The sequence below is a fragment of the Anser brachyrhynchus genome (assembly GCF_964034855.1).
Source record: "Anser brachyrhynchus genome assembly, chromosome: 18".
Classification (NCBI taxonomy): domain Eukaryota; kingdom Metazoa; phylum Chordata; class Aves; order Anseriformes; family Anatidae; genus Anser; species Anser brachyrhynchus.
This window is the reverse complement of record NC_137711.1, coordinates 12,782,249-12,804,501: the sequence shown is the minus strand read 5'-3', so window position 1 is coordinate 12,804,501 and position 22,253 is coordinate 12,782,249. Positions and strand designations below refer to the sequence as shown.

General features: G+C 41.8%; 1 protein-coding gene across 1 annotated transcript in view; it reads right to left on the bottom strand.

The window, feature by feature from the left end:
* Positions 1 to 21,574, bottom strand: part of LOC308180149 (myosin heavy chain, skeletal muscle, adult-like) — a 22,299-nt gene extending 725 nt beyond the window's left edge. The window contains exons 1-40 of the mRNA XM_080561344.1: positions 21,563 to 21,574; positions 21,320 to 21,367; positions 20,181 to 20,423; positions 19,949 to 20,092; positions 19,700 to 19,856; positions 18,544 to 18,571; positions 18,340 to 18,451; positions 18,129 to 18,221; positions 17,248 to 17,311; positions 16,971 to 17,069; positions 16,763 to 16,866; positions 16,499 to 16,637; positions 15,138 to 15,256; positions 14,861 to 15,010; positions 13,963 to 14,133; positions 12,884 to 13,193; positions 12,705 to 12,790; positions 12,086 to 12,173; positions 11,887 to 12,004; positions 11,676 to 11,799; positions 11,454 to 11,590; positions 11,096 to 11,351; positions 9,747 to 9,989; positions 9,480 to 9,656; positions 9,255 to 9,400; positions 9,065 to 9,155; positions 8,588 to 8,977; positions 8,227 to 8,353; positions 8,004 to 8,122; positions 6,623 to 6,819; positions 6,035 to 6,218; positions 5,783 to 5,948; positions 5,478 to 5,602; positions 4,922 to 5,230; positions 3,662 to 3,865; positions 2,997 to 3,122; positions 2,731 to 2,901; positions 2,540 to 2,644; positions 2,321 to 2,416; positions 1 to 1,903 (exon numbers count right to left, since the gene is read on the bottom strand). The exon at positions 1 to 1,903 is cut by the window's left edge and continues 725 nt beyond it. Coding sequence (XP_080417470.1) covers positions 1,748 to 1,903; positions 2,321 to 2,416; positions 2,540 to 2,644; positions 2,731 to 2,901; positions 2,997 to 3,122; positions 3,662 to 3,865; positions 4,922 to 5,230; positions 5,478 to 5,602; positions 5,783 to 5,948; positions 6,035 to 6,218; positions 6,623 to 6,819; positions 8,004 to 8,122; positions 8,227 to 8,353; positions 8,588 to 8,977; positions 9,065 to 9,155; positions 9,255 to 9,400; positions 9,480 to 9,656; positions 9,747 to 9,989; positions 11,096 to 11,351; positions 11,454 to 11,590; positions 11,676 to 11,799; positions 11,887 to 12,004; positions 12,086 to 12,173; positions 12,705 to 12,790; positions 12,884 to 13,193; positions 13,963 to 14,133; positions 14,861 to 15,010; positions 15,138 to 15,256; positions 16,499 to 16,637; positions 16,763 to 16,866; positions 16,971 to 17,069; positions 17,248 to 17,311; positions 18,129 to 18,221; positions 18,340 to 18,451; positions 18,544 to 18,571; positions 19,700 to 19,856; positions 19,949 to 20,092; positions 20,181 to 20,387 — 5,838 coding nt within the window. The 5' untranslated portion in view covers positions 20,388 to 20,423; positions 21,320 to 21,367; positions 21,563 to 21,574 and the 3' untranslated portion in view covers positions 1 to 1,747. The remainder of the gene's footprint in view (positions 1,904 to 2,320; positions 2,417 to 2,539; positions 2,645 to 2,730; positions 2,902 to 2,996; positions 3,123 to 3,661; positions 3,866 to 4,921; positions 5,231 to 5,477; positions 5,603 to 5,782; positions 5,949 to 6,034; positions 6,219 to 6,622; positions 6,820 to 8,003; positions 8,123 to 8,226; positions 8,354 to 8,587; positions 8,978 to 9,064; positions 9,156 to 9,254; positions 9,401 to 9,479; positions 9,657 to 9,746; positions 9,990 to 11,095; positions 11,352 to 11,453; positions 11,591 to 11,675; positions 11,800 to 11,886; positions 12,005 to 12,085; positions 12,174 to 12,704; positions 12,791 to 12,883; positions 13,194 to 13,962; positions 14,134 to 14,860; positions 15,011 to 15,137; positions 15,257 to 16,498; positions 16,638 to 16,762; positions 16,867 to 16,970; positions 17,070 to 17,247; positions 17,312 to 18,128; positions 18,222 to 18,339; positions 18,452 to 18,543; positions 18,572 to 19,699; positions 19,857 to 19,948; positions 20,093 to 20,180; positions 20,424 to 21,319; positions 21,368 to 21,562) is intronic.
* Positions 21,575 to 22,253: the final 679 nt, after the last annotated feature.

Below are 22,253 nucleotides of genomic sequence, written 5' to 3'. Positions count from 1 at the left end.
GCACCACAGCCCAGTGCTGCCAGGATGGCTATTATGTACTTTAAGCCGCTCTGCTGCTTTCCCTGCAGATAACAGACCGTCATCTATTGTAAACTTCCAGGCCAGCACACTTTATCTTTGTGACTTGTTTCTTTGTCCACCCAGGATTCTCTTGGTATCTACATTCCAACTCATTAATTGCTGCAGGAGTCAGACTGCTAGGACACCGTGGTATTATTATATTTGGAGTTTTCCTCCACACAGTGCTAGACTGGGAGACTTCTTTAATGCTGTAATGTGCCCACAGTTATTCTGATGTGAAGTCTTATCTTAAAAAAAATGTTCTTGTAGCTCTTTTTATGTATAGCTCTATTTATGTGTAGCTCCATATCATTCCTCATCACAAAAGTTTAGTATGGTTTTATGTTAAAATTTCAGTACTAGGAAGCACTCTAAAGTACTGCAGCAGTTACTAGGTTGTTATCTCAGCTGTATGTGTTATGTTGTGTTATGTATGTGTTATGTTATTTTATCCCCTAGTGTGTCCTCTTTTTCTCATTTACTTCTACCAATCTGTTCCCATTTAATTTACAATAAGAGCAGTCTGTCTTAATATTGTCCTCATAGTCTGTCTTAATATTGACCTCATCAATGTGTATAAATATCTGAGGGGAGCGTGTCGAGAGGATGGAGCTGACCTCTTTTCAGTTGTGCCCAGTGACAGGACAAGAGGCAATGGGCACAAACTGAAGCACAGGAGGTTCTGGCTCAATAAGAGGGGACACTTCTTTACTGGGAGGGTGACAGAGCACTACAACAGGTTGTGCAGAGAGGATGTGCAGTCTCCTTCTCTGGAGATATTCAAAACGCACTTGGATACCATCCTGTGCAATGTGTTCTAGGTGATTCTGCTTGGGAGGGAGGTTGGACTAGGCTATCCTCAGAGGTCCCCTCCAACCCCGCCCATTCTATGATTCTGTGACTGTCTCGTCTGTCTAATAGAGAAAGTAAGGAACAGCAATGTCATCTTATCCAAAGACATAATTTATTCTATTTTAGAACTAGTTGTTAAAAATGTCACTCAAAAAAAAAAAAAAAATCTGTTTAATAGATCCTGCTTGCTATATTTGACTTTGCTTGTTAACAAAAGACCCCTCTTTAGAGTGCGTGGTCTTCATCTGCGTCATTCTGAAAAAGCAGCACCTCAGTTCTTGCATAAATTCCTTCATGAGGACTCAGAGCCACACAGATGGCCTTTCGGCTTGGCTCTAAATCCAGCTTGCCAAAGTGAGAATGGACCAGCACAGACAGCCTATATACTGCACCCATTTGGAGAGAGGTCCTCAATGCAGAAACATTTTTGCTGTGCGAGGACAGACAAGGTACTCCTGCCTCTGTCCTAATCCTCTCCTGTTGCCAGTGTGGAAAGTGAATTAGTGTTAATCCCAACTCAGTAATATAAAAGAATACAGTGGAGAAACACTGCGGATGGAATTAAGAAAGCTCTATTGGTGTCCAAGTATAAAAATGAAATAAAATGATTCATTTGAAAATGTTCCAAACTTATGTAACTTATGTATTGAATTATAACAAACAAAACCACAGCTTCTGCTGTGTATGCAAAGGAACGTGTAGTGTTTATTCTCTTAGACACTGAGATGGTTGCAACGATTATTTATAAAAGGCTTCCTTATATAATGACAATCCCTGTGACAGAGGGTTCACATTTTGTGCATCCCTCAGGCCACTTTGCTGCCACGTGATATCCTCATTCTTCCTCTTCTATCTTCTTGCCGTGAAACTCCCGGCTCTTTGCTCGGAGCTTGTTGACCTGCGACTCTGCAATGTCGGCCCGCTCCTCGGCTTCTTCCAGCTCATGCTGGATCTTGCGGAACTTGGAGAGGTTGACATTGGACAGCTCCTCCTGTGTGGGGAGAGGGAGTTGGTGGTGAGGAGCCTGGGGCAGGGGCTTCAATCCTCATGCGCCTGGGCCTTGAGGGGCTGTGGTGATTGCCCGCAGAAAGCACAGACCTCCTGTCTCCTATCTACCATTGCTGACCCAGAACCCTCTCAAAGACCTCCTCATCCTCCCTTATTCAGGACCTCACTGTGACAAACTGCACCAGTACACTGTTGCTCTTGAGGAACTGTTTCATCACTTGATCTTTGCATCTGTGTACTTGCTCATTTGTGCTTAGGTATCAGGGTGGTTTATCTAGATGACAAAGACCCTGAAACCCTCAATCACTGACCAATGGTATTTTCAAAATTATTAATGTCCTCAGCACTTGTGTGACACCCACAGAAAGCAACTCTTGCCCATTTTCCAAGCAGTACTTACAGCTTCCTCAGCTTGCCTCTTGTAGGATTTCACCTTCATCTGCAGCTTGTCCACCAGATCCTGAAGCCTGAGAATGTTCTTCCGGTCTTCCTCAGACTAGAGTGGTAGGTAAGCAGGAAAGAGAGAGAGTTGGTTTTGCCAACGCATGAATTAACAATTTCCATTGGGGGCGATGTGCTGTGTGGAGGCTGTGGCAGCATAAAGAGCCTTCTACCTTACCTGGTAGGTCAGCTCCTTCACCCTTCTCTCGTACTTGCGCACACCCTTCACAGCTTCAGCGCTGCGCTTCTGCTCAGCATCTACCTCCCCTTCCAGCTCCCGCACCTGCAATGAGAAACCCATCTTTGGAGCTTCTCCAGTACCTCTCCTAGGGACATGCTCACTTGTGCACAAATACCAGCCCCACGCACCCTGGCCTCCAGCTTCTGGATTTGCTTCTTGCCTCCCTTCAGGGCCAGCTGCTCAGCCTCATCCAGACGAAGCTGCAGGTCCTTCACTGTCTGGTCCAGGTTCTTCTTCATTCTCTCTAGGTGAGCACTGGTGTCCTGCTCCTTCTTCAGCTCTTCTGCCATCATGGATGCCTAGAAAGGCAAAATAATCAAAGGCATTTTTTGACTGGAGACATTTTGGGGGAGAATGCACCCACCATCATCAGGGAAAGGAGCCCCCATCTCACATCTGTGATGGCCTTCTTGGCCTTCTCTTCAGCATTGCGGGCTTCCTGGATGGCATCCTCCATCTCACTCTGAATTTGGGTGATGTCTGTTTCAAGCTTCTTCTTGGTGTTGATCAGACTCGTGTTCTGTCAAAGAAGGAAAATGTTTTCTCCAGTTCGTTGCAAAACAGAACACTTAGTTTAAGAACTATACTATTTAAATTTTAAGTTACAGTCTCTGTAGCTAATATTAGCACCTTCCTTCAAATGTTATCAGGTCATATACAGCTAGACAACAGAGTGAAGCACTCCTGAATTCTAAGGCAATCCTACTCGCTTAGCTATAATCCCATTCTTTGTATAAGGGTAATAACTGTGATTTAGGCTAAGATACAATCCCTTAATAGAAGGGTTTACGATTTAAGAACTTACACATATGAAAAATCAGGAAAGAAAAACAAATGATGGATCATAAGATTTTGAAATGGGACAGTCTTAATGAGACAGTGAAAATGATGATCAAGGCACCTCTTGTTATGACAAAAAAGAATTCCAATTCTTTTTCCTACAGAATATCTACTTAACACTAAAGAACAGCTTAGGACAATAATGTATCTCTTTATGCACTATTTACACAGTATTTTCCATCAATGCCTATTTATGGTATTTTCATCCAAGAATCTAACCTGAGTGTGGAGGAGCTGAACTCTCTCACTTGCATCCATCAGTTCCTGCTCAGCCACTTTCCTTGACCGCTCCGTCTGCTCCAGGGCTGCCCGCAGCTCCTCAATCTCAGCCTGTAACAGGTTTGCCCTGCGCTCCACCATGGCCACCTGCTCCTTCAGGTCTTCCTGTGTCCTGAGAGCATCATCCAAGTGTATCTGGGTATCCTGTATGAGAGAAAAGAAAAATAAGGTGGCACAGCACTGTTGGACAATGGCAATTACTGCCATTCTATAATAATTTAGATATGTAACAATTATATCAACATAATCTCCTATGAAGTAAGGTTGAGAGTTGGGGCTGTTCAACCTAAAGAAGAGAAGGCTCTAGGGAGACTTTAGAGAAGCTTTTCAATACTTAAAGGAGACATAAAAAAGATGGCCAGAACTTTTGCTTAGTCAGATAACGACAGAACAAAAGGGAATGTTTTTAAACTAAAAGAGGGGAGATTTAGATTAGATGTTAGAAAGAAATTCTTCACTCCGAGAATGGTGAGGTATTGGAATAGGTTGCCCATAGAGGTTGTGGATGCCCCATCCCTGGAGGTGTTCAAGACGAGGTTGGATGAGGCCCTGGGAGACATGATCTAGTGGGTGGCATACCTGACTATGGCAGGGAGGTTGGAACTAGTTGACCTTTAAGGTTCCTTCCAACCCATTCTATGATTCCATAATAATGTCACACAAGATAACTACATTCACATAATTAACTTTACATACTTTGAGAACTCCTTGTGTCTTTGCTGTGACTTGACTATCCATCCCTTACCTCAGCTGGGCTAGCAGCGTGCTGGAGCTTGCCACCACAATGTCTCATAACCACTGTCATACCACCCCCAGGCTTGTCTGTCAAGCCTGGTTTTGTCCCTTTACCCCTTCAAATCTAGTTTAAAGCCCTATCAATGAGCCCTGCTAAATCCTGACCAAAGATCCTTTTCCAAAGGCTTGGAGCTCAGGTATTGATTTGCTGGCTGTTCCTGTTCTTTGCCTCATCATTCCCTGCCTCTGGGGGGATAGAGGAAAATACCACCTGTGCTCCCGATCTTTAACCTCCTTAACAAGTTTTCCTAAGACCCTGAAGTCTCTTTTGATTTCCTTCAGACTTCTTCTTGGAGGTTCATCACTGTCTACCTGCCTATTTTCACATAGGTGTAGAACTAATACTGTACCAGATATTTTTTTAGCAATGTCAGAAAGAGGTGAGCATGTTTGGTTTTGCCATACCTTGAGCACTCCCTGTGTGTTTCTCAGGTTCTTTTGTGCCTCTGCAGCCACACGGTTGGCATGGCTCAGCTGGATCTCCATTTCATTCAGGTCTCCCTCCATCTTCTTCTTCAGCCGCAGGGCTTCATTCCTGCTCCTGATCTCAGCATCCAGGGTGCTTTGCATGGACTCCACAATTCTGAGGTGATTTCTCTTCAGCTGGTCGATTTCCTCATCTTTCTCTGCTATCTTCCTGTCAATCTCAGACTTGGCCTGGTTGAGCTCCAGTTGGAGGCGCAGGATTTTCCCCTCTTCGTGTTCTAGAGAGGCCTGAATAACAAAGAAACAGGATTTTAAAATCCTTTTAAAATGCTTCTTCCTACAGTTATCTTCCAAATTATGTCTTATAAAAGAAAAGGAAAGGGACTACTTTACTGTGGATGATGTACATACTGAGGCTAGACCTCCAGACCCAGTAGAAACAAAGAAATGACATTTGTTTGAAAGTCCCAAGCTTTTATCATTCACACTGTTCCAAAGTACTCCACTCTGGAAATTAATGTTTATGGGCATGTACCTCAGCTTCCTCCAAGGCAGCCTGGATTTCAGATTTCTCTTGCTCAATCTGTTTCTTGACTTTCTCCAGCTCGTGGATCGCCTTTCCTCCCTCTGCAATCTGCTCCGTGAGGTCAGAAATCTCCTCTGTAGGGAAGGGTGAAACAAGGCATGGTCAGACATAGGGCATAAAGGAAGGAAAAGACCATACCAGCCACACCAACGTGACAGGTACCCTTGCAGACTTGTGGGCAAGAACCTTTGTGGAGTGGAGGACAGGCTGGCTTGTGGGAAAGCCCGGCCAGCAGCAGAAAGCCACGGACTTACGCTGCAAGTTCTTGTTCTCACGCTTCAGCGTTTCCAGGTGGTCCAGGGACTCCTCATAGGCATTCTTCATCTTAAACAGCTCCGTACTGAGAGAGCGAGACTCCTTCTGGGAAGCTTCCAGCTCAGCCTGTGTTTCCTCGTACTTCTGCTTCCACTCTGCCAGGATCTGAGGAGCAACAAGGCGTGAGTATGGATGTGGCAATTGTGAGGGCATGCTCTGCCCAGGAAGCACAGGGTCAGAGGCCAGAATACCTTGTCAAAGTTCTTCTGCTTCTTGTCCAGAGCTGCACAGGCAGCATTTGATCGCTCCACGTCAATCATCAGGTCTTCCACCTCGTTCTGCAGCCTCTGCTTTGTCTTTTCCAGGGAAGCACATTTGGCGTTGACAGCTTCAACGTGTTCCTCTGCATCCTGCAGGCGCTGTGCCAGCTTCTTCCTGGGAAGGGATAAGCACAGCTAATGGCTTCAGAGCAAAAGGTCTATGGCTGATGGGCTTTTTACAAGAGCACATTTTCCCTCTTCACTGTATATGGATGCACAGCACAGACATTGGAAGCAATCTCTAAATCATCCATTGTCTTCCCAGTTCTGTTTCCCATGCTTCAACAGTTGTGCCCTCTGTGCCTACAATCCTCAAGGTGTTTGTACCATACTCTGGACTAGTGAAATATTCTGCTTTACATCTGTCTAATATTTCTTTCACAGGGTATAGTTTACCTCAGACCATTGCACTGCTCTAAAGCACAGCCTCCTTTTATTTTATGACAAAATCACATTTGTCTGTTCATATTTGCCGCATTAGACTTTTCTTTTTTAATCTTTCCCAACTTGCCCACATACTTGGCCTCCTCCAGCTCCTCCGTGCGCTGAATAGCATCCGTCTCATATTTGGTTCTCCACTGGGCCACTTCGCTGTTGGCTTTGGACAAGGCACGCTGCAGCTCTCCCTTGGCTTCCTGCTCCTCCTCATATTGTTCCCGGAGCAAGTCACAGTCGTGGCGAGCAGACTGCAAGGCGTGGGCCAAGGCGTTCTTGGCCTGGGGGAAAAATAGTAGTGGAGAAAGGAATAGTAATATCGTGGAGAATCTCTTAGAATGAATGAATTTAACACTTCAAATGCAACCACTGGAAAGGTCGAGATATTTGCAGTGAAGGCTGGAGGACAAAATCCGTTAATCATATTCATAGAAACATGGAATCATTTAGGTTGGAAAAGACCTCTAAGATCATCCACTCCAACCTTTAACCTAGCACTGCTGAGTCCACCATGGAACCATGTCACTAAGCTCCACATCTACACGCTTCTTGAAGACCTCCAGGGATGGTGGCTCAACTGCTTCCCTGGGCAGCCTGTTCCATTGTCCCACAAACCTTTCAGTGAAGAAATTTCTCCTAATATCCAACTTAAACCTCCCCTGACACAACCTGATGTCATTTGCTCTTGTGTTATCACTTGGTGCTTGGGAGAAGAGCCCCATCCCCACCTTGCTATAGCTTCCTTAGGCTCCTATAGGAGTGCGATCAGGTCTCCCCTGAGCGTCCTTTTCTCCAGGCTAAACAACCCCAGTTCCCTCAGCTGCTCCTCGTAAAACTTGTTCTCTAGATCCTTCACCAGCTTCGTTGCCCTTCTTTGCACGTGCTCCAGCACCTCAGTGTCCTTCCTACAGTGAGGGGCCCAAAACTGAAGACAGTATTCGAGGTGTGGACTCATCAAAGCCAAGTTCAGAGGGTCAATCACTTCCCTTGTCCTGCTGGCCACTGTATTTCTGATACAAGCCAAGATGCTCTTGGCCTTCTTGGCCACCTGAACACACTGCTGGCTCATACTCAGCTGGCTATCAACCAATACTGCAAGCTCCCTTTCCGCCAGGCAGCTTTCCAGCCACTCTTCCCTCAGCCTATAGTACCGCATGGTGTTGTTGTGCCCCAAGTGCAGGTTCAGTAGGGCCCTGTCCCTAGTTGGCTTGCTCACCAGCTGTGTCAGGAAGTTATCTTCTACACACTCTAGAATCCTCCTGATCTGTTTCCTCCCTGCCGTGTTGTATGTCCAGCAGATATCTGGTAAATTGAAGTTGCCCATGAGAACAAGAGCTAGCAATTGTAATACTTCTGCCAGCTGCTTGTAGACTACTCCCTTTTCCCATTGTAGTCCCTTTCCCCATAACTTCAATGTGTGAAGTTAAGTATGTTTTCACAGGCCAACTTGAAGAAAAGACATCACCTTTATCTCTTCCTCTAAGTGCCTTTTGAGTTCCTCAATCTGCTGATTGAATGCCTGCTTGCTTCGAGACAGCTGAGAAATCTGAGAATCTTTCTCCTCCACCTGGCGTGAATATTCACCTAGGGAAGCATATAGAAATGAAAAGTTTAATTGTCACTTGTGACCAAAACCAAACCTTTTTAGTATGCTCTCCCATTCCACAACAGAGATGAAGCTTTCTCACCTGATTCTGTCTGCAGACGAGCTCTTTGAGCACTGAGGTCATTGATCATGCGCTGGTGCTCCTCCTCCTTTGTCTTTATCTCACTCAGCTGGTCTTCTAGAGTACGACACATTTTCTCTAGGTTTGCCTATGGAGATGATGAGGTATGAAAGAAGATAAATATGTGACTCCTCATCATTCTGAACAACAGGATTCCCAACAGAAAATTGTAGCCAAAAGTGAAAGCTATATCATGCTCATTGGTGCCCTGAGATTACAAATACAGTCCTAAACAGAGACATATATTGTAACCTGGCCATATTTTGAATAAGATATAATTACACAATATTTATTTTCCAGATATCTACAATGTGTTCTGTACCTTAGCTTTGGAGACAGACTCCATGTTACTGGCCAAGTCATCTATCTCCATCTTCAGCTCACTCTTCTCCTTCTCCAGCTTCTGCTTGACTCGTTGCAGGTTGTCGATCTGCTCCCCAAGCTCAGCTGTGCTGTCTGCGTGCTTCTTCCGCAGGGCGGCAGCTGTGGCTTCGTGCTGCAGCGTGGCCTCTTCGAGGTCGCGGCGCATCTTCTGAAATTCTGCCTCACGCTTCTTGTTCATCTCAACCTGAGCTGCTGTAGCCCCTCCTGCTTCTTCCAGGCGCTCGCTGATCTCCTCCAGCTCCCTGGAGAGGTCAGCACGGTGCTTCTCTGCTTTTGCCCGAGAGGTTCGCTCTGCCTCAATTTCCTCCTCCAGTTCCTCGATACGGGCCTGGGGAAAATGCAAGACCCTTCACACCCATGCCCTCCTTGTACTGATGTCCTTCTGAAGGGCGGAAGGGAAGGACCAGAGACTTGCCTGCAGCTCCTTGATCTTCTTCTGTAATTGCATGCCCAGGGCTTGCTCATCTTCAATTTTACTCTGGATCTGGCTGATTTCAAAGTCTTTCCTTTGCACAAAGCATACAGAATCACAGTGTTAACACCTGAATAAAACTACCTAATAAATGCACCTGACCCACACTCAGGTGTCTCACAACCACACTTACTTTTTCAGTTTCTCATCCAGCTGCTGCTTATCATTTTCCAAATCCATTATGGTATCTTGGGACAGCTTCAGGTCTCCCTCAAGTTTCCTCTTAGCCCTTTCAAGGTCCATGCGCAGTTTCTTCTCTTGCTCCAGGGACCCTTCCAGCTAAACACAACAACACCATCAATGCCAGGCAGGTCGAACTCCATACCTGTCCTGTCTTGCTGGAGGCACATGTGCTTACATCATCCACTTGCTGCTCCAGCTTGGTTTTTGCTTTGGTCAATGTATTGACTTTGTCCTCTTCGGCCTGCAGGTCGTCCAGTGTCTGCTGGTGGGCCTCTTGGAGGGCTTTCTTCTCTTTTGTCAGCTTGGCTATGGTCTCATCCAGAGCTGCCATTTCCTCTGTGAGATTTTTCACCTTTGATGAGAAGGGAGCAAGTGTAATTAAAATGAGTAGGTACAAGACTCCCATAATAGCACAGTGTGAGTGACGTCTTCTGCCTCATACCTTGTTTTCGGTGGCATGTTTTTCCTTTTCAACCTTGGCCAATGTTAACTCCAAGTCATCAATGTCTTTCTTCAGCTCTGAACATTCATCCTCCAGTTTCCTCTTCTTGGCTGTCAGCTCAGCATTAATTTCTTCCTCATCCTCGGCCCTTTCTGTCACCTCCTTAATTTTGGCTTCCAGCTGGATTTTAGTTTTGATGAGCTGATCACATCTTTCTTCAGCATCAGCTAAAGCATCAGCTTCCTGGTGGGAAAATACAATTGTGTTTGAACATTTCTTCTTTTAATGCAGAAGAAATGTTATTTAATATTCAAGGAATAGATTAGCAAGACTCTTAGGATTACTTTTTGGGAAATGGATATTGTGCATTTACAATATAAATTAGAAATTTTCAATTACTTTATTTTTTTCAGACCTTTTGGAACACCAGATATGGTGTTTTACTTTCTTTATTTCATGTATGGCAGTAGGTTATCAGGTTTAATTTACATTGTCTATTTGAAAGTGATTGTAATATATCAGTCACCATTAGTTTCCAATTATTAGGACTGTCAATTTTGAATTTCTGTGGATGTACTGAGAAATGTAAATACTTTCACTTTGTTTATCCATCATTGAGAAACTATTTGCAATTTTCTGGTAAATTTTCTAATGTGCACTAAGCAGCCTTCTCTGTAAACACTGAGAATGTGTTTGAGATTAACATCAGTAGATGACTGATTGCATGAGAGTTGGTTATCTGAACTCCAAGAGATTGATACACAGCTGTCAGTCAGTGTACACTAAACATCATACATCTTTCCCTGAATAGACATTCAACTCAAGGATGTTGTCTAAATGATGCTTAAGATTTTGAGACCGGATGGCATTGGAGACAAATACATAATGCTTTCAGTTGTGTCATGGGATGTATTGGTCATCTATGTCTTCTCGGATCAGTAGCTACAGGAACTCAGGAGATATGCCATAATAAATGGCAGCAAGCTCTTCATATGGATAATTGAATTAAGGCATAATAGTTGGTCAATAGAATGATTGCCCCTACTCCACCAGGTACATAGCAAAGACAATAATGATGCTTTATGACATGAACTTACATGGAGATTTGTACTTGTAGGCATAAAGAATAAGATTTGAAACTAATTGTCAAGCTGGACCTCCACTTTTTAACAGCAACACTGAATGTGGAAATAATGTGGCCTGAATTTTACCTCCAGTTATATGCTATTCAGCTTGCAATATTTACTAAGGTTGTTTAGAGTGCAGTGTGAGTATTATGTACTCTGAAGGAAGGGTTAGGTCAAATTTAATAATTTCTCTGTATAAATAAATTATTTAATGTTGCTCACAGCCTGCACTTGGAGCTGCAGATCATTTTTCTCCTGCACCAGCTTCACCATTTTCTCCTCCAGCTCCTTTCTCTTTGTCTCAGACTTTGCAAGCTCTTCCTTGGTTTTCTCAAACTCTTCCTTCATGTTGGCCATCTCCTTCTCAGATTCTGCACTCTTCAGCAAGGGCTTGATCTTGAAGAACAGCTTCATCCAGGGCCAGTGCTTGACATTCATGAATGCACGAACGTTGTACTGGATGCAGAAGATGGACTCCCTGAAGCATAATTAAATTATACATTGATTATTTTCAGTGTGATGAATGGTGACGCTTCCCCCCACAGGACAGTGATTCAAACAGAAGATGAGCAATATCTACCTCCTCTCCACCATTCTCTGGTACTCCACTCTCATCAGGAAGCCTCTGCACCTGGCCTGTGTGCGAGTGATGAGCTGTGCCAGCTTCTCATCCCTCATCTCCTCCAGGAGCCCCAGCAGCCCAGCTTTGAAGAACACCTTGAGAAAGGGAATGTTGCAACACATCACTGCCAGGTAGAACAAAGCACAGGCATATAGCGATTGAGTCAGGAAGAGTTTGTACCTTGGTGTGACCAAATTTGTACTGGGTGTGATCCACATCAATTGACCCCAGAAGCTTCTCAGAAGCCTTTTTGCTATCAATGAACTGTCCCTCTGGGATAGCACTGGCATTAAGCACCTTGTACCTGTGAAAAGCAAAACAGGAAGATAAAGCTGATCTTCCCAAATTTTGACATTACTTAAAATCATGCTAAAAGGTAAAGTATTCTTACCTCTGTTTAAAGTCTGCATAGAGGACTCTGCTGGGGAATCCTTTTCTGCAAATCCTAATCCCTTCCAGCACACCATTACAGCGCAGCTGGTGTAGTACCAGTTCATGTTCCATAGCACCTAAGCATTTATTGCACAAATCAGTTTTCAGTACCGAATGGATGTATCAGAGGAAAATCTCTTTCTGCTGGACCATCTTACCAGGTGTTTTAGTTTCATTTGGGATGATGCAACGAACAAAATGAGGGTGAGTACTCCGTAGGTTGGTCATCAGTTTGTTTAGGTTCTCCTGTGGGATAATGTGCAGAAGTTTAGATTTAAACTTTTTACTTTTGCACATTCTGTATCTAGCCATCATGAGTCTAATATAATGAATCTTAGGAGTAGGCAAGTAAGCAAGTTTCAAATCCAGAATTTAGATTTAATCAATCCTTCTGCATACGTAGTTATTCTTATTAAAAGAAAGTTTAAAATTCTGCACCTTAATCTGGAAGAAATGAAAAGCTACTATATCAAAATTTTAACACAAGCCTTAATTATTATTTTTATTACATCACAATGTGTGTTAAAAAAAAGTTCTTCACAAAGAACTTAAGTGGCATTTTGAAAGAAATTCAGGGGGTAAACTGAAAAGTGCTTGAAACATTTAATAAGTGTGAACAGAAAAAAAAGAGGAAAAGGCAGTGGATAATTTCTACCCATTTTATAGATATTGTTGTTTCATCATAAAACTCAAGTTGTGAGAAGAATGGAAGTTCAGATAGTTCAGAGATGAAACTATGTTCATGTCACTCTAGTGGCAATGAAATTCATACTTTACCCGGAAAAGAGCTGAGACAGTCTGGAAAGATGATCCCTTCTTCTTGCCACCTTTCTTGCCACCACTAGCACCACCACCACTAGCCTCTTCAAAAACAAATGCATCTTTTATTACTATCTTTTGGGGGTTAATCTTCACATATTATAAACGTGGAAACATCAGAATTTTAGAAAACTGACCTGCTTCTGCTCCACCATAGTTGGCAAAGAGTAAGGCCAGTGTCTTCACTGATGATTTCTGGTACAACCCAATGACAGTTTCGTTCAGGGGGTCCTTGTTCTTCTCAAGCCAGCCAGAGATGTTGTAGTCCACTGTGCCAGCATAATGCACCAGGGAGAAGTGGGCCTCGGCCTTGCCTTTGGCAGGCTTGGGCTTCTGGAAATTGCTGGACTTGCCCAGATGCTGGTCATAGAGCTTGTTCTTGAAAGAGGTGTCAGTTGCCTTGGGGAACATGCACTCCTCTTCCAGGATAGAAAAGATGCCCATGGGCTTGAAGATATTACAATACAGAAATGAGAATGTCTATATGACCAACACTTGGTCTTAAAGACAGTATAGTAAAAGACAGGAAGCTGAGGAACAATAGAAACACCTTGATCTGAACAGAATTTGCTTCTAAAAAGTGAACTTAAATGAACTGTGGTTCACCTGCTTGACTCTTTGGCACAGTGATTCAGGATTTTTATTTTTTATTTTTATACGTAAAAAGTCAAATTAATAAATCAGGGAGACAAACAATGACTGTGTTTAAAAATGTCTTTCACAGGTATGTCTATTGTATATTTACTTCACTTTTATACTTTTAACCAGCTCCCTAAATTACACAGAACTGCAAGAAATGCCTTTCTTTTTCTTGTACTACAAGGACAGACACAAAATGTATTGACCTTTATTTACTTTACTATGAACCACCAAGAAAAAATGTATTGTCCAGATAAAATCATTCAAGAACCTTAACAAAATATAATTATTTTACATTAGGATTTGCTCTATATTTTTGAAATAATGTCTTTCAATAGAGCAAGCAGAGACATCTTTCATACAGAGATAGGTGAGGGATGTTTTCCATAGTTATTTGTGGACTTTGTAATATCTCTAAGGTAAAATAACCAACTGTAGAGGTCAAGAGATATTTCAGTGACTAAAATTGAATATATGGAATTAAACATGAAAGAAAGTTTTGGTTTTTTTTTAAGAAACAGTTAATCTCTAAAGATGAGCTTTTGAAAATGCAAGACATTTTGAATTAGAAATTTACCTTTTCAATGAGTTCAATGCAAGCAGCCAGGTCCATCCCAAAATCAATGAATTCCCATTCAATTCCTTCCTTCTTGTACTCCTCCTGCTCCAGCACGAACATGTGGTGGTTGAAGAACTGCTGCAGTTTCTCATTGGTGAAATTGATGCACAGCTGCTCCAGGCTGTTGAACTTCCCAGTGTAAAAAGAAAAAAACGCCAGTTGTCAAGATGCCAGATTTTTTAGTCATTCTTAATCCTTTATACATCTCTCCAGTTAAAACAGAATTCTATTATTAGGGCTGTATCATAGCAGGACCTATATGCAGGTCTCCAAAGAAATACCTATGTAATGAGAATGGAAAATTTTCCAGAGCAAATATTCCTAGTAAATCTCCTAAAATTCATAAATTGCTTCATCATTTCTTTGTTCAGCCTAAAATATGACTGTATGTCCTGGCCTTCAGTTTTAATTACTCAATCTCTCTGATCAAACATTTATCCAGTCATTTATTGGTCTTTTAAAATATTTACTCATCTTTAACCTATTATATATTTGTCACTGGAGTTCCAAATCCTAATTCTAAAAAGAGATCCTAGTTCTAAGGAGATAAAGGAGCTCCCTATATACACTTACATATACATATATGTATGCAGAATTTTAAAAAAAATCTTTAACAAGACTCTAACATAAATCTTAAAATGTTAGTGCATATAGAATTGTAACTGCTACTTCTATACAGACAACATAGTTCTGTTCTTATACTAATGAGGCTTCAGAGGATTTTGCTCTGTTCTACAAAAGATTCCTCTCCCCTCCCCCCCCCCCAAAAATACAAAACAATTAGTATGCTAATTCTTCCAAATAATAGTGCTTGGTAATCTCACTCAAAAGCAGGCCTCAGACATGTATTCCTTACATCAAAGATCTCAAAGCCAGCGATGTCCAGGACACCAATGAAGTACTGTCTGGGTTGCTTTGTATCTAGTTGTTGATTGATGCGAACAACCATCCATAAGAACATCTTCTCATAGACAGCCTTTGCCAGAGCACCCACTGAATTGTTCACCTAAAACAAAGAAGAATGCAGCAGGAAAAAAAAAAAAAAAAAGAGAGAGAGAAAGATAGTAAAGGACACAAGAGCAAGATAGTAAATGACACCAGCCAGAAGTTCCCAGTTACCAACTGTTTGCTACCTGCTGCACAGTTTGACCCTTGGTCACATATTCATTCCCAACCTTGACTCGGGGGTAACAGAGGGCTTTGAGCAAGTCAGCTGAGTTCAGACCCATCAGGTAGGCAGCCTTGTCAGCAACTAAGTAGCAGGAGAAGGAGACAAAAAAATCAAGTCGAACAAGACATGCAGCATTTTGAGTGATAAAATCCTTCTGGAGCAACTGCCATATCAGATTCTGCTTACTGTATCTCAGGGAAAGTATGGCAGTCATTAAAATAAAATTCATCCTTGTTTCAAAGGCCATTCAGAGCAGAACACCTAAACGGTATTTGTGTTTTTTGAAAATCTTCCCCAAAGTATCAAGAAACAAAGTCTTTACTAAAAATTCACCCTGAAAGGTGCAGTTTATCAGTTCAATCCACAGCTAATTGATATCTATATCAAAAAAAACAAACCAACCCAAACAAACAAACAAAAAAACCCCCACCAAAGCGTTATCGAGATGACTGCCTGAGTGTAAACCAAAAATATACTTTATGCATTTAAGGTCCCTGCAGATTTCTCTGACAGTAGATGTAAACTTGAAGGGGAATACATTCTGAAATTACAGGCAAGAATTAGAGTTGCCACTTTCTGGAGACTGCTAGTTATAGTCATCAAAAAAAGGCAGACATATTCATTCATTCAGGGTCAAAACCTCAAAATCCAGTCCTGAAGCTGGCCATCTACGAACATTCTTTGGAAGAAGGCAGGGATCAGTCTTTTTAAACATACCTGCATTATACAACATACAAGTGATTATGTAATCAGCAGAGAAACAGAAAGTCAGTTCTTCCCCAGCCTAATCTACCTATGTTTCACTTAGACCAATGCTCAAATAATTCCACTATGCAGTGATAACTTATGGGTTTGAATGTTCAAAAGAGAAGAAAGAAATTAAAGGAGAGTTCCATTTTTCCTGGGAAAAATATCTAACTAATATCTGGTTTATACACAGTGAATTTAATGCCTCGGTTTTCTTTAAAAAAGAAACTGCAAATATATTTTATGAAAAATCTTCTTGTCAGTGGGTCTCTAATGCAAGCACACCAAGTGGGTTGTGCTATCCTAAACTGTGATAGTCCAGGAGAGAATTAATAGTCATAATTTAATATTTTATGTTTTTTAAATTTTAATATTTAATATTTTATACTTCAAACAAAGATCAGGTAGCCATTGAAAAATGAGTATGCTTTGGATGGCAGTTTCATACTAGCTCCACTTGGTAGTAGCTCCACCTAAAGACTTGTTTTTTTTACACGTTTCAATTGCTCTTCTACCATCTTTCAAAGACAGAGTTATTGCTATTGCTTCTAGGTCAACAACAGACTTTGCTAATACCTTCTGTGCCATCTGGCTCTGCCTGCTCTTCTCTTTGTTTCTGCTTAAACTTCAGGTTGCCGTAGTGCATGACAGCTCCTGTCAGCTTGTAAATGGCCACCTTTTCATCAGCAGTAAAGCCCAGGATGTCAATGGCACTCTACAATCGAAACAATGAAATAAAGCTTTGTCAGGGAGACATTACCATAGATACAACATTTTACTTATGTACGTAATTTTACATGTTACTTATTTTACAGGTTACTCATTTTACATATTACTTACGTCTGTAGCCATCAACTCCTCCTGGTCATTAATGCTGGCAACAGTGATCTCACCTTGACTCACAAAGTGATAGTCATATGGATTAGTGGTAATTAGAAGCATGTCTGAAAGTAAGAAAAGGGGATGCACAGGCTTAGTTTAGTCAAGTGTGTAATAGTGTGAGCTGATGTTCAGCAACCTTCTCCAAGTCTTTGGTCATTCTTCCTACCAATCAGCTCTGGCTTCTTGTTGGACATGATCTGATAAAATATGTGGTAGCTTCTTTCTGCTTTGAGCTGGAAGGTGACTCTGGACTTCTCCAGCAGATCTGGAAGGAAAATATAGTTAGAAACAAGAAGAAACAAAATAAAAAGCAAAAAATAAAGGAGGGAGAAGGTGTGAAGAAAAAAGCAAATGGCAGATAAACAGTGGGATGAAAAGGATAGATGGATATGAATAGATGAGTGGGGTGGATGGATTGTGAACACTTCAGGAAGGTGTCTTACATGTTTCAATATCAGCAGAAGCTAGTTTTCCTGTGGCACCAAAGTGAATTCTGATGAATTTACCCTTTAAATTAATAAAAATTATCTTAAAATTTATGTCATAAAAATATATCTGAAACAGTGAGTTTTGCCATTTATTCTACTGAGCACAGATTTTCTTAAGAGACATTTTCTTAAGAATTAGGTATATTTCCACCATTAAGATAAGGTCTTCTTTTAAATTTTTGCCCACGAAAATAACCAATAGGGTCACATATGTATATTTAATGTATGCTGAACATAGAAAAGAATGAGTGGATTTCATTAGGCCATTTATATCTTATTCCAAAGTTTTCTAATTATATCCTGCCTAGAGATAGAAGCCATCTGAAAGATACTGGAAATATCCATTTAACTTGTTCTGCTGCTTAAATCTGTCTTGGTTTCAAATAAGTGTTTTTAATTGGGATTAATTCAATTTCATATGAAACAAAAATATTATTCAGGTAGAAACTTCCTTCTTTCCTCCCTCCCTCCCTTCCTTCCTCCCTTCCTCCTTTTCTTCCTTCCTTTTGCCTGTTTGTCTGTCTTGTAGAAAATGAACAGAAAGATGAGTGAATGTAAAAAAATAGTTTAAAATTACTGCACAGTACAGGAGAAAGAGCCTGTGATCTGTTATTTTAATATGTACCCCAATACAAAACACTATATATATATGTACTTCTTAGAATCACTTTTTTTTTCGAACTTTGAATAATTAACTTCAGGGTAAGTGTTAAAGTTGTGATAAGGAAATTCAGTCTCACCCTTGTAAACCCCCATGGCTGAACAACAAGAAAGGACGATCGCCATAAACTCCTGTTTATTATTTTTCAGAAAATATTTGGTTAAGCAAAACTTACAAAGCGCGAGGAGTTGTCATTCCTCACAGTCTTGGCATTTCCAAATGCCTCCAGCAGTGGGTTGGCGCTGATGATTTGATCCTCAAGTGTTCCCTACAGGACAATAATAATTCCTAGTTATACTTTTCAAAAATGAGGAGCAGAGGAAAGCATTTATTCAAGTGATTTTAATTCATTTTTTAATTCAATTCACCACTTTGATTCAATTTACCTGCATTTTGCCAGACTGCTCCTCCTTCTTCTTCTCCCCACTAGCTGCAATTGTTGCAAAGTACTGGATGACACGCTTTGTGTTCACAGTCTTCCCTGCACCAGATTCTCCACTGTCAAAACAGAGAACCAGAGAGCATGAGGTCAGGCAGCAGGTTCTGGGCACATGGTACCCCACAGGGACCCAAGCAGAGGGCATACATACGTGATCAGGATTGACTGATTCTCACGGTCTGTGAAAGAGGCAGAGATACAGAACATAATGAACAACAGTAAAGAATGGAATGTAGTCAGGTAAGTTTAAGTGAATTAAAATTTAACATCACTTGTGTCAAGTACAAAGATTAACTGACAGGAAATTCAGATCTGATCGGGATTACTTTTAATCCATGTAAATAATAATAAAAAAGTGGGGTAGGATAGAAAAATGTTTTCCTCTGATTCAGTTTTCCTTTCAATACTTCCTTTGCTATTTTCAACTATGTGCTGGAAGCTTGACTTAAAAAATAAACAAACAAACAAACAAAGGCAAAAAAAGCACCACACACTGAGTGCAGGGGTGCCTTTCATTTCAAATAGGAGAAACAATGTTGTGAAGATAGTAGAACTCTCAATAGTATGGATCAGAACCATGAAAGCTTTGAAAAAATCATATTTCTGAGATGGAATATCACACAACCACAGAATGCTTGAGGTTGGAAGATTAATCACCAGCCAGCCTGTTCAAACATGGCCACCTAGAGCAGGTTGCCCAGGATCATGTCCAGAGAGCTCCAAGGAGGAAGACTCCACAACCTCTCCATGAAACTGTTTCCAGTGTTCAGTTACCTGAAGCAGAGAAGTGTTTCTTAACATTCAGAGAGAACCTAATGTGTTTCAGTTTGTGCCGTTACCTCTCGTCTGTGTCATTGCCTCCTGTCCTGTCAGTAGGAAATATTGAAAAAAAAGGCTGACTCTGTCTATTTTGCATTCTCTCTTCAGGTATTTAAAGACATTGGGTAGATTCCCCCCTTGAGCTTTCTCTTCTTTAGGCTGAAGAGTCCCAGCTCCCTCAGCCTTTTCCTATATGAGAGGTGCTCCAGTCCCTTCATCACATTCATGGCCCTTCAAGGACTTTCTCCAGTATGTTTGTGCCTTTCTTGTAGTGGGGAGCCCAGAACTGCCCACAGTACTTCAGGAGTGGCCTCACCAGTGCTGAGCAGAGGGGAAAGATCACTTCCCACAACCCGCTGGTAATGCCTTGCCCAGGATACCTTTAGCCTTCTTTGTGGAAAGAGAACACTGCTGGCACATGTTGAAGAGAATTCTCCCTTCAGCGAATTTCATCGAACAATCACTCTAAGACAGCTGGAGTCACTCACCAGTCAGCATGAACTGATAGGCATTGTCAGAGATGGAGAAGATGTGTGGAGGGGCCTCCTGGCGCTTTTTGCCTCGGTAGGCCAACACCACCTCCGGGTTGTACACCGGCAGCCACTTGTAGGGGTTGACAGTGACACAGAAGAGACCCGAGTAGGTCTACGAGGAAGGGAGACAGCACGTTGGCTTCTGCTCAGCCTGGCACAGCAGGCCTTCCAGCTACCCAAAGGAAGACAGCTGCTGGTACTTACATAGATCATCCAGGCTGCATAACGCTCTTTGAGGTTGTACAGCACAGCGGGTTCGTGGAGGTGGGTCATCATGGCCATGTCCTCGATTTTATCATATTTGGGAGGATTCATGGAGAAGATTTGATCTTCCTTCACGGTCAGAGTCTGCCAAGGAAATGAAAGAGCTGTGTATGTCAGCTTACAGCCCAGAGTGGGAATCAAATGGTGTCTTTCAGCCTTGTTTTTCACTCACCTCTCCAGCTTCAGTCTTGACAGTGACCTTCCCTGATTCTTTGCTCTGGATTGTCCCTTTCACAAAAGATTCCTTGGGATGGGCCACAAAGACAGATGACTTGGCATCAAAAGGCTTGTTCTGAGCTTCAATTCTTTCCTTTTCTGACTTTCGGAGGTAGGGAGCTGCCTCCCCAAAGGCAGCCATCTCAGCATCTGGAGAAGTCATATCTGCACTTCACTGAAAGCACGTCAGCAGAAGACTCTAATGGGGAGAAGTAATATGGCACTGATTATTTAAGGCGATTCTGTGAGATTGGAAAAGATTTTATATCCTGTAGCTTGGTTTCTCTTTCAGGGTAGGTCTTGTGAAATTTTAATACTCTGGTATAATTTGATTTATTTATACATTTGTCATTCTTAAGTACAATATCTAAATAATCTCATCCCCAAAGTCTTGACTTGACGATACAAAATTCAAGCACTGAAATTGAAATTGCCATGACTGTATGAAACTCCCAAATAAATACTTCCTTAAAAAAAAATCCAGGAACAGGTGAATTCTCAAAACTTTAATAAAATAAGAGTACTTTTTTAAATGCTTTGTTGAACATGTGAATAGCTAAGTTAGCCAACTGCACTTGAAAATTCTCCAGCTACATTAGTGAAATTCATTCCCTCTGTTCAATGTTTAAAAAGTCTCTTTTTTTTTGGACCTGGATTAAGAATATGGGTACCTAAGAAAGCTTTGACATTTTACAAAGATGGTTAGAATCTCTATATGCTCAGATAGTTTATTAATTCATACATTCTGAGGTAGGATGTACAATTTTGCACTTTTTCCTCCTTTGTTCATCTTAGTCCTGTTCTGTTCCTGCCACAACAATGATGTGAAGCCAGCATGCCTCACTCCCTGTTTGGTCAGTTAAGTAAAGTGAAGAATATTCCCATGGGAATTTTCTGGTCTTACATCAGTTGTCAGAAGATTCAAACACAGCCACCTGAAAACCTTACCAGCTGTGGGTACCCCACCACCTGCCTACTGTAATCACCCTGGTTTTGAATATAGGGTGAAACAGTGACCATTCATGCAGCCATACAGAAATCCCACCCAAAAAGATCTTTCTCTGCCCTCTAAGAATTAATAAATCAAATTCTTACCTCTCGTGACACCAGGTTGGTGGCTTGCACCCTGGCAGCTGGTCAGTACTGCAAAACACAAATGGCAATTCCCTACTTGCTGCTGCACAGAATTCCAGAGTGAAAATGTGCAGGTGTCTTGAAAGCAGATTTAAAACTTGAGCTGAGAAGTTGAGTCCACTCCTGGAAACAAGCACTAGAGGCACAAGAAACGTTGTGGCATATAAAGCTCTTCCTGCAAGCCTGCAGACCCCATACACTTACCTTGAAGCTTTCCGTGGAGACAGGGCAGACTTGCTGCAGGGACATTTTATACGATCTCATTTGCAGATGCTGCAGATGCCTACTCTTTCTTCGGTCAAAAAATTTTTGGCAAACCTTCTTTGGCAAAGCATTGTCTGGCAAACTGAACGAAGGGCATAATTGTCATTTGACATGACTAGATATAATTAGAAAATTTTGATGTCTTACTGACTATATGAATACATCTCCTATAAATAATTTGACAAGGGTGTTAAGGAGGGAATCTGGACTAGTCAAGGCACTTAGAGAACTTGGATGCAGGACTTATGGATTCTATTGCTGACTTTCCCACCGACTCAGTGTATGACCCAGGGAAGATTGCTTGGTATGTGTGTACTGCAGATATCCCAGCTGTACAATGGGGATGACACCATTTATCTTCCCTATTTGATGGTGTGAAGTTTGTAAGAAACGCCTAAGAGTAATACATTAAACAAAACACTGAAAGGGCATAAGTATTACTAAATACATGTGGTAGTCATGTTGGTAAAAACCTGAAAGTAGACAAGTAATCTGCATCCTTCAAGGTGATAGTGCTGACAGCCATAGACATGGCGAGGAGATTGCCTGAAACAAAGATTTGGTCACAGTAATAGGAAGTTGGGGCCTAGCTGAACTACTGTGTTGGAGTCTCAGGGAGAGATGTGAAGTC